The sequence below is a fragment of the Lupinus angustifolius genome, chromosome LG19 (genome assembly GCF_001865875.1).
Source record: "Lupinus angustifolius cultivar Tanjil chromosome LG19, LupAngTanjil_v1.0, whole genome shotgun sequence".
Classification (NCBI taxonomy): Eukaryota; Viridiplantae; Streptophyta; class Magnoliopsida; order Fabales; family Fabaceae; genus Lupinus; species Lupinus angustifolius.
The window spans coordinates 520872-536742 of NC_032027.1; the positions used below are offsets into that span (position 1 = coordinate 520872).

The 15871-nt window shown below is 29.6% G+C and overlaps 3 protein-coding genes across 3 annotated transcripts; all 3 read right to left on the reverse strand.

Annotated features, from left to right (window-relative positions):
• LOC109333635 (zinc transporter 1-like) lies at nt 1677–3980 on the reverse strand. The gene is made up of 3 exons (XM_019569162.1): nt 3375–3980; nt 3068–3217; nt 1677–2048 (listed from the first exon to the last, which is right to left on the reverse strand). The coding sequence occupies exons 1-3, from the start codon at nt 3966–3968 to the stop codon at nt 1743–1745; spliced, it is 1050 nt and encodes a 349-aa protein (XP_019424707.1). The 5' UTR covers nt 3969–3980; the 3' UTR covers nt 1677–1742.
• LOC109333636 lies at nt 7839–9360 on the reverse strand. The gene is made up of 2 exons (XM_019569163.1): nt 8937–9360; nt 7839–8529 (listed from the first exon to the last, which is right to left on the reverse strand). The coding sequence occupies exons 1-2, from the start codon at nt 9224–9226 to the stop codon at nt 8052–8054; spliced, it is 768 nt and encodes a 255-aa protein (XP_019424708.1). The 5' UTR covers nt 9227–9360; the 3' UTR covers nt 7839–8051.
• LOC109333876 (metal tolerance protein 9-like) lies at nt 11111–13817 on the reverse strand. Its single transcript, XM_019569459.1, has 6 exons — nt 13683–13817; nt 13065–13310; nt 12570–12667; nt 12071–12287; nt 11791–11956; nt 11111–11325 (listed from the first exon to the last, which is right to left on the reverse strand). Exons 1-6 carry the CDS (start codon nt 13815–13817, stop codon nt 11111–11113), a joined length of 1077 nt encoding a protein of 358 aa, XP_019425004.1.

The window sequence follows — 15871 nt, forward strand, 5'->3', positions numbered from 1 at the left end:
TTTTAGTTATTATTGACTTCTAAATAAAAATATTGCAAATGAATGGTGGATAATGCACTGACTATATATAAATCTTTATAATGTCAATGCATACATTTTAAACTCAATAAAGAGACATATCATCCTCTACATCATGGATAATAAGTAATAGGAGTTAAATAAGTTCAAATGCAGATTAGTATCATTATAAAGTATTGAAGAAGGGTGCATGTATCAAATATCATTAAATGTAAAATTCACATTGGGAAGTGATATATTTTATACTAAGAATCAACATTTTGAGTTTTTTAAGAGTGGCGTTATATTTTAGATTCCTTAAACATTGACATAAGAGTAATGATTAATCAAAGTCTCTTTGATTAGTAAATGGGTAGCAATTGCATATTCATGAATTGCAATAAGATTAGAGATAACATATATTATTCATTTCTAACACCTCCTACATTTCCCATATATATATATATATATATATATAAAAGAGAAATTTGTTTACATCCAAGTTAAGTTAACTCGATTTCAGTCATTTATTTTCTTAAATCTAACAGATCAAATTAGTGAAACTTAAAATTTTATTTATGATTTCTTTTTTTTTTCTCTGATCATTTATTTCACTCACCCAACCCGTTAGATTTAAGAAAATGAGTGATTAAAATTAACTAGTGTAATTTAATTTAGATGTAGTCAGATCTCTCCTTATATATATATATATAATTATATACACACACTAAGGTGGAAACTCTAGAATGGACTCCTTTGATACTTTAATACACAAATGGGACAATTGGCCATTTTTTTCAATAAAAAATACTCCCATACACCAATGATGGACAATAATATCTAGACAAGAAAAACCCTTAATCTATTTTATGCGGATTCGATCTTTTAATCATGAATTTTTGCGAGTGGTTGCTTTCATAGGAAAAGTGGTCTACATGCACAAAATGCATTTATGCATGGCATTATGGTTTATATTAATATTATAGATGTAATCCCTATCATTGACCTTAATTGCTTCTTCATTCTTTTTCAATGTTCATAATTTCATATCACTAATTCCATAAATAAATATATACTTGATAACATTATCCAAACAATATTTATTCAACCAACTACCATCACTTTCAACATCAAAATGAAAAAAAGCCAAATACTATGAACTCGCTTTTTCTAAAAAGTTAATTCTCAAAATCTTGTTTATCAAAACTCATTTTTACAAATAGATTCTCTAACTCACCCTTGGATTTCGATCATTTGAACAATTATAATACAATTCTCAAACAACACCATGCTTATATCCATATATAATATATTATTCATTTTAACTTTATAGGTGATATATAACAATATATCACATAAATGTATCCCACCAACATGGTTTCAACTTGGAATATACCAAAAATATCAATGATATATTACCACTAGTTAAGAGAATTAATAAGCCAAAAGATTTTTATTTCTCCTTTTCCTCATCACCGATCATTGAAGATTTGAGATGTATGACTAAAAAAGCATCCAATTCCATTTTTTTTAAGTATAAGATACGTAATTGTTTAAGAACATTATTGAATTTCTGACTTCTATTCTAGTGGTGCATAATATTTTGGTATAGCACTAGCACTGTTAAAAAGAATATGCATATATATAAAGAAAAAAAGTATAGAAAATGACATAAAATTAAGCAAAAGGTGGTAAAATAAAGGTTATATTTTGATGACAAATGAACACTAAAAATGAAAAAAAGCTTAAGCCCATTTGGCCAATAGAGACATGCAACCTGCACCTAAAAGGAGTGAGATATTTGCACCAAGTTGAAGCTTCAAATTATTCTGTAATGTAGGGCTCATAAAATCTGCTGCTAATAGGTCCACTAATGCCATATAAATCAAAATTCCAGCAGAAGAAGAATTGAAAACTCCTTCAACAATTAGAGCTGTTTGGCTATTCTCTTTATACACACTTGATATTCCCATTCCTATTGCTATCCCAATTGGAGTTGTTAGGGAGAAAAATGTAGCCATAATTGTTGTGGACCTAGATTCAAACTTTGCCTGCAAAACACAAATTGTTCTATTTACCATTAGAAAAAGCACCTAAACTAGGGTTCAACTCCTTTCGAGTATTGGGTAGTCCAGTACTGAATTATAACGGGAAATGATATTTATAATTTATTTTATTGAGAAATAAATTAAAATCAAGACTATTAGATTTTTATTTTTGTCATATGTCATAATCCAAATATGGTAATGGATTTTTCAATAATGGAGAGAATCCAAATTCCATAAACAAATGTACTAACATAGATATATATTGATATAGAATGGTGTTTTGCGTTTATTTTAGAAGAATTGGATTATGTGACTTTGAATATGATGATTTTGGTGATTTTAGAAAATTAGAATCATCAGATGAAAGATGAAGAATAGTAAATTAGATTTAAAACTTTATTCAAGTCAACAAAATCAAAATTCTCAATGATTCAATTCATTTGAGTCATGTAATTAACGAATCAGCTTCTCTCTATTATCGGAGAGGACAATTCTCTTTCTACATATATTATTAAAAATAAAAATGTAATCTCAATATAAATTAAAAGAAAAAAACATCATTATTATTTGGTTTTCCTTTGTTTTTTCTCTTATAGTTGTCTTCTCTAATAATGAGATGATGTATGACTAGTAATTAACATGCAAAAAGCCATAAACCAAAAATCAAGTCTTTATTCACTATGGTTTTTGGTCTTTCTTCATTAGTTGGTCAAAAAGTTAGATATTTTTGTTTCTTAATTATAAATATGAGGATGTTGTCATCATTTCCTTAATACCATGTGTGATTTGTAACATAAAAGTCCATTGGGTAAAATAAAATACTAATTGTTGAAGGCATGTTTTAATTTAGCTTTAACTAAGATAAACAATTGCTTATTTTTTGATCCAAAAACAACCTCACATTATAAACATATACTACGTTAGAGTTGCAGTTCAACATCGTATATATAAGTAAATTAAGAGGCTTTATAGTATGAATGAATATATAAATAGAAACATTGATTACAAATAAATTACATTACCTGAGATATGCAACCACCAAGACCCAACCCTTCAAAAAATTGATGGAAAGACAAGGCCACCATGAGTGGCTTTATGGTATCAATGCTAGAAGCAGTACCCAAAGATATTCCAATGATCACTGAATGGACCACTATTCCAATCTCCAACACCTAAAACACAAACCAACCAAACCGAACCGAACTAAACATTAATTATAATCAACAAATAATAAGAGGTGTCCGAGTGAACGAGACTCTTTGAAAATATCGACCTGTGACCTCGATGAACCATATCAAAAAGAAAACATGAACGGTTCAGTGATATTACTTGTGATATGATGCGTTTCCTAATTAACTCTGAAGCCTCGGAAGAATTAGATGATCCATGAGAATGACCATGAGTGGCATGTGTATGAAGATGTATATGATCAACATGTCCATCTCCAATTTCTTCATCAGTAGGAAATTGCTTAGAAGTATTAAAATGTTGTCTTTGGTAGTACCCAGTGGCTAATGAATCAATCATCAATGTTACTATAGAGGACACCATAGCAACAAAACCAGTAAAAGGAAATTTCCCCCATGGATTTTCCTTCAAGCAAGGTGAAGTCAAGCTTTGAAATGACTCAGGTAGTATATGGATGAATCCAGTTGCAAGAATCACACCAGCTGCAAAAGCTTTAACCATGAAAAATATGTCATTTTGAGGGTCTAAAGTTGGTATTTTCTTGCTCAAAAGTGGAAGGCTCACACCAAGAGCACCAGCAACAAGAACAGAAGCAATTGAAGCAAGTTTGTAATGGAGAGCTTCACTTGAATCACTTAACTTTGCTTCTTCTATATCACATAAGGATTTACCTGATGCTATAGTTGAGAAGATTAGGGCATAGATAAAGAACAAGTTTAAGATGGTATTCATCATTATTCTTTTGGTGTGGTTGGGAATTGGAACTGAGAAAGGAGGGATATTGAACTATATCACTATATCACTATATGGTACTTGGTTTCAATCAGAGTCACTTAGAATATAGTTATTAAGGTTGTTATATACTAAGGGAAAAGTTGGGGTATTAAATATATATATGTTTATAGGATCAAATATTATTGGGTATATAAAAGACTAAATGAAAGAAAATTGAAGCCACTCTTAGAGGCTGGAAATGTGAGCATCTTAAATAGTCAACAACACCATACAAAATCTAAATGCATGTGGTAGAACATAGCACACACTTACTTCTATTTTGAGGAGAACTTCAATGGAGGAAATTGAGTTATAAATGTGATTTATTTGTTGCAAGAGGTTGAATTGCATGCTCATTGTTTTTGCCATATAGCAATAAAAGTTGATGGAAAATAAGTATTCTAGTTGTGGTTGAAGTGGTGAAAAAAGTTGTTAATTTGATTGCTAAATTAGTCACTCAAATTCAATATATGCTGTTTTAGAGAAAAAGAGATAGAAAGAAGGACTATTCTACAATAAAATAATAAGTACCACTCTTCTTTCTTTTCATAAAAAGGAAGGTGTTATGTTTAGGTGTTTAATTTGATGATTTTCAAAAAAAATATTATTGAGAAAAATAGAAGTTGTGAGAGTTTTATCTCCTATAGAAAAATTTCAGCTCAACTCATTTTAATTGTAATTAGATGTTTTTTGCAAAGAAGGAATTGATCTAGTAGTGTAAGGTTTCGTTGGATCCTCAAGGTGAATGATTCGATTTCTAATAATGATATTTGTTGGAAGGAGTAGTCATGAACCCAAAAGAGATTAATTCATTACCAAAAAAGTGAAGGTTCAATAAAAAGGTGAATAGTTCAATTTTTATGATAAATAATTTGTCATACTAAATGTTTCAGTTAATTTTTTTTTTAATATTTTACAATAAAAAGTGCAAGTTGTCCAAACTTGAATGACAAAGCAAAAACACCCTTTGGCACTAAAGGGCATTTAAGTCCTTTTGTAGCAATGAAGTGAAAAGATAGAGTTATAAAAACAAGAAATGAGGTAATGAGATAGAAGGACATGCATCCATAGTGTGAAAAGATGTGTCATTTACGAAAGGAGTTTATCTCCTCTCCGGTACTGGAGAACTCAGTACTAGAATATGAGGATGAGATTTTTTTAAAGAATTTTTATTTATTTTTTAATAAAAAATAACATGTAATCATCACCATTAAAAAAATTGTCACATGTCTTAATCTTATCAAGTATTGGATTCTCCAGTACTAGAGAGGATCCCCACTCCTATAAAAGGGGTTTAAATCATCTCCATTAATATAGAGGCAAATACCTAAAAAGTAAAAAAATTAAGTGATAGGACACTTTTATCCTTAAAATACAAGAATATCACATTTTTACCCTTAAGTACATGTAGAAAATCAAGAACTTGCCTCTGATTCTTTTCTTATAAAAGAAGGGAAAAGGATAAAGACTAATTTACATGCACTAGTGTGAACACTATGTTGTCATGCAAAAATCTTAACCAATGTAATTTACCTAAGATTGATTCATTATGTATCATAGTTTAGTTAATATGTCGATATTATGTCTTAACTTCTCCAACATTTCACATCTCATACCCATTATATAAAGCTTCTCTTCACTTGATTTTAATTATTCAATCATAGCATAAAGTTAGTTAAAGCAAGTGTCCTATTGGATTTATAGGTATACAAAAGTTATCATAGCATGCTTTTATTATTATTATTTTTATATCCAAACATTACATAAATTTGTCATCTTTCCATTGCAATTTCTTTAGGTGGAGGCCATTGGGTTTTCTCCTGTGCTTTTTTCTAACAACTTATACTTATAAAATAATTTCACTTTTAAAATATTCTTTTATTTTCACATTGTTATCTTCAAATGCAGGGTGCAACCCAGGTTGAAGAACATTAATAAGATGCAAATGGTGGATTTTTTCTCTCTTTTAAATTGAAGTATATCACTCATGCAAAAAATGGATGATTCAAAACTTCTGAAGGTGAAAATTAGGCACTACTTTGAAATGGGCCATAGTTTTTTTTAATTAATAAATTTAATTCAAAAAAGATTTCAGCACCACTTACATTTTTATATAATGTGCATTAAGTATTAGATGTAGGTAGTGTAAAGACAAAATATCGACATATTTACCAAACTAAGACACTAGGGCAAAAAAATATATATCAGTGTTAGGTAAATTGCATTGGCTAAGGAATTGTGCATGATTACTCATCAAAACTAAAGTTATTTTTAATTTTTTATATAGGTGGATGCAATGTATTCTTTTTTAATATTAATGTGTAGCATATGTATGATGTCATACAGATACTATAACCAATCCACTTTATTCAAGACTAGTTTATTTTGTGTCTTAGTTTGGCTAATATGTTGATATTATGTCTTTACACTTCTAGTGTAATTTAAAAAGTATGTTAAATCTATGTATTTATAGTGTAAAAATGTATACACAATCAGTGTATTATCCATCGTTTATTTGAATTTTTAAAAAAAAATTAATAATAATTAAAAATGAATGATAATGATATAATAAAGTATAAAAAAACTCTTACATTGTTATAATCTATACATTTTTTTTCTTCATAATATATTATCTTTCTAAAAGTAAGCTTAAGAATATTATATAATATATATATAAATAATATGTACATGTACATAAAGTGGAAGAATAGAAGGGATAATTATATTAATGTTAAGAGGGTGTAACATTATTATAAGAGTGTAAAATTTATATGTCGGTCAGTGTAAAGATTTATGCACATATACCATATTATATACTATTCATTTGAACTACTTTTTTGAAAAGTCAACAATGATTAAATATTAATAATAGATGATGCAATGACAATACATAAAACTTATACACTATCAATGTATACATCTTTTACTCTTATTATAATATATACATTTAATTAAGAATTCCAATCCCTTGTGATAAAAAACTTAAAGATTTAACTTTTGAGATCTTTTCTGGTTATATTATCTTATTTTAAGATTTAGTTATTTGATTTACTTTGAATTTAAAATTCGAGTATTAGTTATTTTGTAATTTTATCTTCACTCATAATCTACAATTTGTTTGATTTCAATTGTGATTTATTAATCTTTCCCTTGAATATCTCATCACTTTATCTACTATTACAACCTTATCTATGTAATTAAGAATTTAAAATCTATGCACTATAGTGTTTTTTACACTGTCAGCACATTATCCACCATTGATAATGAATGGTGTGGTGGTGATTTGTTGATAGTGTAAAAATCACTTACATTCTCAGTGTATACATATTAAATCATATGAAACATTGGTGTGACTCAAATTCATTATCACACTTTCTTAGCCTTCATAACTACCTTAGCACTTAGCTATGGCAGAATCATCAAAAACCACAATGCTCACCAAGATTGAGCAGCTTCGTCCATGGAGTAGTGGTCACACACTAACCGTAAAGGTGATCGATACGAAGATGATGATCCCGAAGATTCGATTCCAACGACAAATGTGAATCAATGAATGTTTGGTTGGAGATGAAACAGGAATGATCATATTTAATGCATTCAATGATCAAGTGGATTTGATGCAAGAAGGATCTACTGTGATATTGAGAGAAGCTTAGATCAACATGTTCAATGGATCAATGGGGATTGTTGTGGATAGGTGGAAAGGATCTGTTGAAGTTCCTGAACCTGCAAGTTTCACTGTTAAGGAACAAAGTAACTTGTCCCTTATTCAATTCGAATTATGTGAAAGATCGGGATAAGAATTTGTTATCCCAAACCATGTTCTGGACTAACGGAATTCGAATTATATGATATGTATAAGCTTACCAAACATAGGAGTCTTAATTTCCTCAACAACAGAATGAACAACTTGGACTCTTTTGCATCCTTGCCTATCTATATTCTATATACACTTTTTGTCTTTGAAGAAAAAGCAATGTATACCATGAAGCAAATTCATTATACCTAACCTATTACACCATGAAATTGTTCAATAAGTGATAGCTATGAACATGTAGCTAGAGAATCTTGTGGTAGCAAAATCCCTTCTTGATCCAATGTTTCCATAACTAGTTTGTAAAAAGCTATCCATGAAGAACAAGAGTAAGAATCCATAGGACCCCATAAAAATGTAGGATTTGGACTTGCAGTAACCAAATTCAAAACTGAAACTTGTTTGATATTCTGTGGAAAATTGAATGCCAAGTTATCAACTTTGTGCTCATAAATTTTGCCATTTCTGTCCAATTTATACCGCGAAGTACCCTGAAATTCTCCTTCGGCCTCCCATGGAACGCGCGGCACGCCCCTAAGGTTCCACCTTATCAGTATCACATTCTCTGAAGGCTGCCACACTCGATACACATCGAGACTAATCTCGCGAAACAAGATTTTGCCATGAAACCTTAATGCCCAGAAGATCAATTTGTACTTATCAATCCCAGTAAATGTGTTCAAGGGGTCCTTAAATGTTATATCATCCCTGCAAATAATCAAATTCTAATTACAACCTAAAATTTATCATTGTAGTACAACCTAAAATTTACATGGTCAATCTATGCGAACCAATGTTTTAAATTGCAATCCGCAACAACAATTGCAGCAACAATATTACTATTGCGGGATTCTCCAAAACCGCAATAAGACCTTATCGGCCGCATCTTCCAACAATTGCACCCTATTAGCTGCATTACCACAATTGCAGTAAACACAACTTAATCGCAACCGGGTTCATGACATGTCACTATCATAAGAATCATACATTTTAAATGATAAAAGTATCAAAATTAAACTCTTAAGAAATCCTTAAAACTTGAAAAAACTAAATATAAATAAAACAACCCATATAAGTGAATTTAAAGACATGATTAGATAGAGTCATAAAATTACCTGTAAATATCATAATTAAGGTCTTTGATGAAGATCAAAGGCATATCCTCACGAAGGGTTCTAATAGCAATGCCAAGATTGACATAAAACTCATCCTTTGGCTGCTTCTTATCATGAATACCTTGTGGTGTATTGACCTGTGCAATTGAAGAAGAAATGAAAGATATATGAATCTGAGAAGTGGGTTTTGGCAATGAAAGAGTTTGATGAAGAAATGGTTGTTTGTCTTTGTTGGATAATAAGTATTGGGTTATGAGAGAAGGTTGAAACTTGGGTAGAAGAAAAGCCATAGTAACCTTTAATGTTAAATAGTTGTTCTTTGTAAAGATATCATTTTTTTCATTTGAGAGAGAGAGACAGAGAAAGAGAGATATGTGGTGGTTGTTCTGTTTTGTGTGCTGAGGTGATTGAGGTTGTTCTTAACTTTTGTTGTTCATGTTTGATGGGAACATCTGCTGCGGTCCCACAAATTGTGTCACGGTTTATATCATTAGTTTGGAAAAATATTTTTAAGTTACAAAATTAATAATAAATCATTTTTCTGACTAATTACATCTGCTGGTATATGCAGTGATACAATTCGTGGAACAATAGATGTGTACTTATGTTTGAGTGGCTTTCAATATGTCCATGGAATTGGATCTGTAGACACAAATATTGTCATTTTTGCAAATTGCTCCTTGCAATTTATGATATTTTACATCCCAGCTAGGGGAAAATGAATTTTGTGAAAAAAGCACAAAGCAGAAAAATACAATAATTATGTGTGTCATGTGCATTACACTGTATTTTTAATTTTAGTTGGAATCTAAATGAGGTATAAATTAAGAGGAAAATATTCAAAATTATGAAAGCTCAATTAACAATGATTGATGGTCTTGAGATTTCTTAGCAAATAATTTGCTTGAAAATACAAGGTGTGATAAAAGCACGAACTAAAATGTTAGTTTCATATACTTGGAAGCTTGAAACTTTGCTAGTTAGGTCCTTATTCTTATTTGAGAGTCAAGAATTTAGTGTTGAAGCACCAAGTTATGTTTGAATCAAGGAACAAAATTGTGACTTCCCACTAAATTTCAATCAAATATTCAAGCCATGCTTCTCAAATATGTATAAATAATCGTACAATATGACTTCCAATTCGAGAACTTAATTAACTTAGACTACTAAAAAAGAAGATTGCATGCAATATCCTATGATAAAAATAGAAATATGTTATAAATTGTTACTATTAATGATAATAAAGTAAAAATAATAAAATAATGAATATTTAAATTTTTTAATCAATTTAATATGTTTTTATTGGTTTGAGACTAGATTATATCTCTTTCCTAAGGAATCTGATTCACCAAAGCACACCCCTTACATCAATTATTTATCATATAACAACTCTTCCTCATTATTGGAGATAACAGTTAGATTTTTAGTGTATTTTTAAGGGTGAAAATATAATAAAAATATAAAGTAAAGTGATAAAAGTATCATTATATTTTGGTTTTTTCATATATTTTTAACTAACTAACCTCTCCGATAACGAAGAGGAGTCTGACTCTGCTCCGATTTGGATTGAAGGGTTGTGCATAATATAATTTGCAAATCCTTGTTTGGATAAAAATGACAAACTGAAAGCAAAATCAATACATAGTAGGTCCTCCCCAAAAGGAATTCTGAAGTGGATATTCTTCAATATTATCTTTCCCAACCGAAAGCTTAATATAATGATATTACTTTAACTACAGACAAAAGCAATCATATAAACATGGATCAAATAGTATAACCCCACCTATTACAATTCAGAATATACTTGGTTTAACTTAAAATAAACAATAAAATATTCAGCATAGGTAAATTGAAGAACAAAGATATATTATTTCCTGCGCTATATCGTGTCAATAAAAATGTAACATGTTGATTAAAAAAATTAAATTTTTATATTTTTATTTCATTATTATTGGTGGGAAAGAATCTATAAAACATGATTTGTGAAAATAAATAATTGTTAGAATTCCTTTATCCTACAAAAAGCTGGAGTTAGACCCCACCCCATTGCCAGTTTGCCATCATTATCCTCGAGCACATTTTCTATCTTATAATGAGTGTTATTTTACGTGCTATAAACTATGATTGATCAGAAAAATACTTAAAAATTAAATTTTAAGTTAAATATATTTTTTTTAACCAATCACAAAGTCATGGTACACGATATACACTCGTACATTGGCCTTATGTTCAGGCCTATGAGTGAATTCAAAATCAATGTGTACAAAAGCTCTTTCAACTTGTGGAAGTTGCTCTAGCTTAATTTGAAGTGTCTCACCAATATTGTGTGCTTCTTTGAGAGGCATGTCCTCTTGTAAGACAATATCAACTTCCACAAAGTAACATGCACCAAAAGCAGTGTTGTGAAACCCGAGCCGGACGTCAAACCGGCAAAGGTCTCGTATTAGGTTTAACCGGTTTAAACGGTTAAACCGTCCGGTCTGACCGGGTGATTTCGTACATAATTAATAATTTTTATTTATAAATATATAGTTATATATAAATGTAAAACTTTATATAATTAATAATTATGTATAATTATATTGAAATAATATCGCTTTATTTTTTTTTGGACCGTAGTAAAACAAAATATTAGAACATTGTCCCATTTTTTTTATTTTTAAGTGAGCCGTCCGGTTTACTTCCCGGGTTAATCCGGTTTAACCGGGTTTAACATGGTCGGACCGGATTTTTTCCGGTTCAAAGCGGTCCAACTCTCATTCGGTTAAGACGACAAACCAGAGCCGTTTTCAAGTCCGATCAGCGGTCAGACCGGTCGGACCGTCCGGTCCGGTCCGGTTCCAACAACACTGACCAAAAGTGTAGGCTCTAACTGTATCTATGTGCTTAATTTGTTCATGATGGTTCCATATAAGGTAAGTTAACTTAGCCAGAAAATCAGGTGGTGCTGTCCTTCCAATCAGAGACCATACATTCTCAATCACTGTGTTTGCCCATGTATTAATTGTATATAATGCAATCTGCATTACATTACACATTTAAAGATCAATTATCGACTCTTCAAAAAAAAGTAATACAAATGAATGTATATAAGTTTTTACACCGACAATGTATAGATATTAACGAAAACTTACAAGAATAGCTCCAGTTGGATCAATCCACCAAGCAAATTTAACAGATAAAACAGCAGCAGCTAATCCAACTGAATTAGTAATGACATCAAAAAGGTGATCTTGTGCATAAGCTCTCACAATTTCATTCTTAAATCTTCTACAATATACCATAAGTATGAACTTCACTACAGTTGCAAATGTCATAATCCCTATTGTCCATTTCAACTTTAATGGATCACTCTCAGGTTTAGTCTATAACAAACATAAAATATAATTATGAGATCAATTAACAATATATACCTACTCACATGAATGATAACAACAAATTAAATAGGAGTTGAATCCAATTTATGGGATATATTTAACAAATAAGAGTAACAAAAAGTTGGTCAAGTTGTATAAGGCCCCGTTGGATCTCCAAGGTCGAGGGTTGGAAGCAATACTTGTTGGAAATGGCAGCCACGAACCCCGAAAGTGATTAGTTCCGTACCTAAAGGTAAGAGAATACCCTTGATAGTACCCAGAAAAATTTATTACCTTGGAAATGATTCCCCGGCCAGACTCAATCAAAACCTGCAACCCTAAGGTTGCCATCACTGATGCAAAAACTATGATACCCTGCAAAGGAAATCAGATTAATTAGTGTGTATGCATATTAATTAACAATGCATTGATTATTTTGAAAGTATCTTAAGTCACCAACTACATCATTTTCACTCTTTGGGCATTTTATGATACTATTGATGATTGTTAAACTAGATTATCTTATATTATTCAAAATGTTTATATGAAAAATTTGACAGTTTTATAGCTTAACATATAAAACAAAACAAATTAAAGTTGCCATTAACGTAATATTATCTTTAGAAATTGTGTATATATATGGAATTCAAACTCATAATGTTAACAAAAAAATTTACATTATAGATAATTAGGTCTAGGTTATTAAGATAGTAGACTCAATAGTTTACTATAAAATCTGCTATAGTGCAGTGAATTTGAAATTAGGTCTTACCACTGGTTGCATGCGTTTCTTTCCAATAGGGTAGTGATAATGATTTGGAGTTTTCATGGCATTGGAAGTAAACCACAATATGAACCCTGATAATAGATCTAATAGAGAATCTAGTGTTGATGCAATAACTGCTAATGATTTGCTCTCAATTGATGTAAAAACCTTTGCTCCAAACAACACCAAGTTGCATGCATTTGACACAAGAACTGCAACCCTTTCACTCTTTGCTAGTTGCTTCATTTCATCCTGATCAGAAACATATATATGATTCACATTTATTTATTACAATCCCCTTTATGAATCAACATGTGTTTGAGGAAAAAAGATCGGCAAATCGGCTCTCCAGATCTTGTCTTATATGATGTCTCAGACTAATGAAAAAATATCATATCGATTAAAAATTTTAAACATTCATTATGATTGTTGTTTTTGCTTATTATTATTGGCTCTGGGCATCATATGGAATATGATCTGGGACTACAGAACTTTGTCCGAGTTTGAGGTTATCAACCTTACTTAGAAAACTAGGAAATTTCACCAAGAATATATAGCAAACAATGGTTAATGCAGCTTCATCTTTGAAAAGTTGTAAGTAAAAGAAGGTGATAGAAAATGAACCTTAGTGAGACTTCCAGGGAATAAACCAGTTTCATTCATAGTCTCCACCTCATTGAATCCTTCAAGGAGCATTTCTTGTTTCTTGTAATAATCTGCTATCTTGCGTTGCTTCCCTAAAACAAATGATTCAGACATATATAAATATACAGTTATATATATATATATATATATATATATCTGCATAAAAAAGTGGAACTTGTAGAGTAGTAAATAGTAAAAAAGCTAAGTAATAGAAAGAAGGACTAATAGAAAGAAGAAGAAAAACAGAAAGTTTGGACGTTGAATATAAGAGAAGGAAAAGAGAGAAAGAAAATCTCACTGTTGTTACGAAAAGGGAAATGAGAAACACTGTTCTGATTCTTATTATTATCATCCTTTTGAGTTTGAGGTGGCTGTTGAAAGCCCTTCACGTCAAGTTTCCATTCTCCCTTTCTTGCGGTGTTTTCTACAGCGGCGCCACCATGAACTCCACTGTCAGAGTCCATCAAAATTGGTTTTTAGTTTTTAGTTTTTGGTTTTGGATTAGTTGAAACTAGTAAGGAGCTACCTATATAACAAAAATGCATGCATTCAAAAAATTGTATTAATTGATTAATTATATCCTTACTTTATTTGATTAAGAATTTAATTAAAACAAAAAATTAATTTTTGTTTTTTTATGTGTAATAAGAGTTTATCTTACTTATATACCTTATTCATATATGTAATATATAAATCAAAACCACATGGTCCTAGAGAAAAAATTGTTGGTTGCAATGTTTTTTATAATTCTTATGAATTAAAATATATTTATTAGTGATGATTATGAAATAAAATGACCATTGCATTCCTTGTTTTTTGTTATATAATAGATGACTAATATTTATGTTGTTTCAAATTGAATAATGTAATAAAATTTACGTTGAATAATGAATTACATATAAGAACCACAACAATGAATTGTACAAAATTACAAATTGAATTGATTCTACTATCGCTACACAAATTTTCTATGATTTTAATTTTCCAATAGGATTTCATTATTCCTAAATTACAAAATATAAGAGTTTGTTAGGATGTTAAGTAATTTAGATTGAACATGAATTTAAAGACCAACAATGCATTGGTCTAGCGATGTTAGACCTCACTAAATCCTCATGGTCGAAAATTTGATTACTTTAAGTTATACTTGTTGGGAGGGACAGCCACAAACCCGAAAGGAAGTAATTCCTTACCAGGATTTGGTAACAAAAAAACATGACTTTAAAGTTTTGTCTATATAATATAATAAGAAAAGAGATGTATGCACTAACCGTGTATATGTTTTATACATAATATGATTGCGTCATTGATTTTAATTATCACTGACTCTTATAAAAAATAATACAAATAAATGATGAATGATATACTAAGTACGTATAAATTTTTACACTGCAATTTACATTGATGTAATAAATATATCAAAAGAAGAATTAGGGAAAGAAATTAAACACCAACAATGCCCATTAATATTGTTCTTATATTGGTTAACATATTAACAAATCATTAACATGAACGTTTAACATAAAACAAATCATTAATATGGTTCTAATACTTTGATTCTCATTTTATGGTTGAAATTGTATTTTATTAATATTTGTAGCTCCTTGTTGTATTCTAAAATAAATTCTAATGCATAAAATTTAAATTGTATGGAATAATATATATCTTCTATATTCTCCAACTAAGAAAAATTGTACAAACTATGAACTTATTACATTTCAAAATATTGCAAGAATACCCTTTCAATTCGCTACGTTATCTCAGTTATTATTTAATGTTTAAAAAGTGTTTGTATTATAATAGAAAATTACCAACATTGATTTGTGAAAGTGTGATATTATATAGATTATGCTTGATTCCTTAATTGCGTGCCATACTCATTATGAATATAATATTATTTTCTTATGCAGTACTTTAAAAGTTTACATATATAAACATGTATATCTAATTTATCATATTAAAAAAATGATAACTATAAATCCATATAATAATATATTTTTATAAAAAATGATTAAATATGACACATGTCATGATTTTAATAACTATTTATCTCCTTATACAAAGAGATATTTTATTCTATAATAAAAATAAAAAAATTGAAATCGCAAATTTAATGATGGATGAGAATTCTAACAAACTTTTAGAAAAAATATATTGAAGTTTTTCCA

Bases quoted from the DNA above. Each gene is read 5' to 3' on its own strand.
- LOC109333635 (XM_019569162.1), bottom strand. From the start codon at position 3,968: ATGATGAATACCATCTTAAACTTGTTCTTTATCTATGCCCTAATCTTC. The intron at 3,218-3,374 runs GTAATATCACTG...TTTGTGTTTTAG, and splicing joins GGAAACGCATCATATCACAA to GTGTTGGAGATTGGAATAGT. The intron at 2,049-3,067 runs GTAATGTAATTT...TGTGTTTTGCAG, and splicing joins TTGGTGGTTGCATATCTCAG to GCAAAGTTTGAATCTAGGTC.
- LOC109333636 (XM_019569163.1), bottom strand. From the start codon at position 9,226: ATGGCTTTTCTTCTACCCAAGTTTCAACCTTCTCTCATAACCCAATAC. The intron at 8,530-8,936 runs GTAATTTTATGA...GATTATTTGCAG, and splicing joins CTTAATTATGATATTTACAG to GGATGATATAACATTTAAGG.
- LOC109333876 (XM_019569459.1), bottom strand. From the start codon at position 13,817: ATGTCTGAATCATTTGTTTTAGGGAAGCAACGCAAGATAGCAGATTAT. The intron at 12,668-13,064 runs GTAAGACCTAAT...TTTCCTTTGCAG, and splicing joins AGAAACGCATGCAACCAGTG to GGTATCATAGTTTTTGCATC. The intron at 12,288-12,569 runs GTACTATCAAGG...TAAACCTGAGAG, and splicing joins AAGGTAATAAATTTTTCTGG to TGATCCATTAAAGTTGAAAT.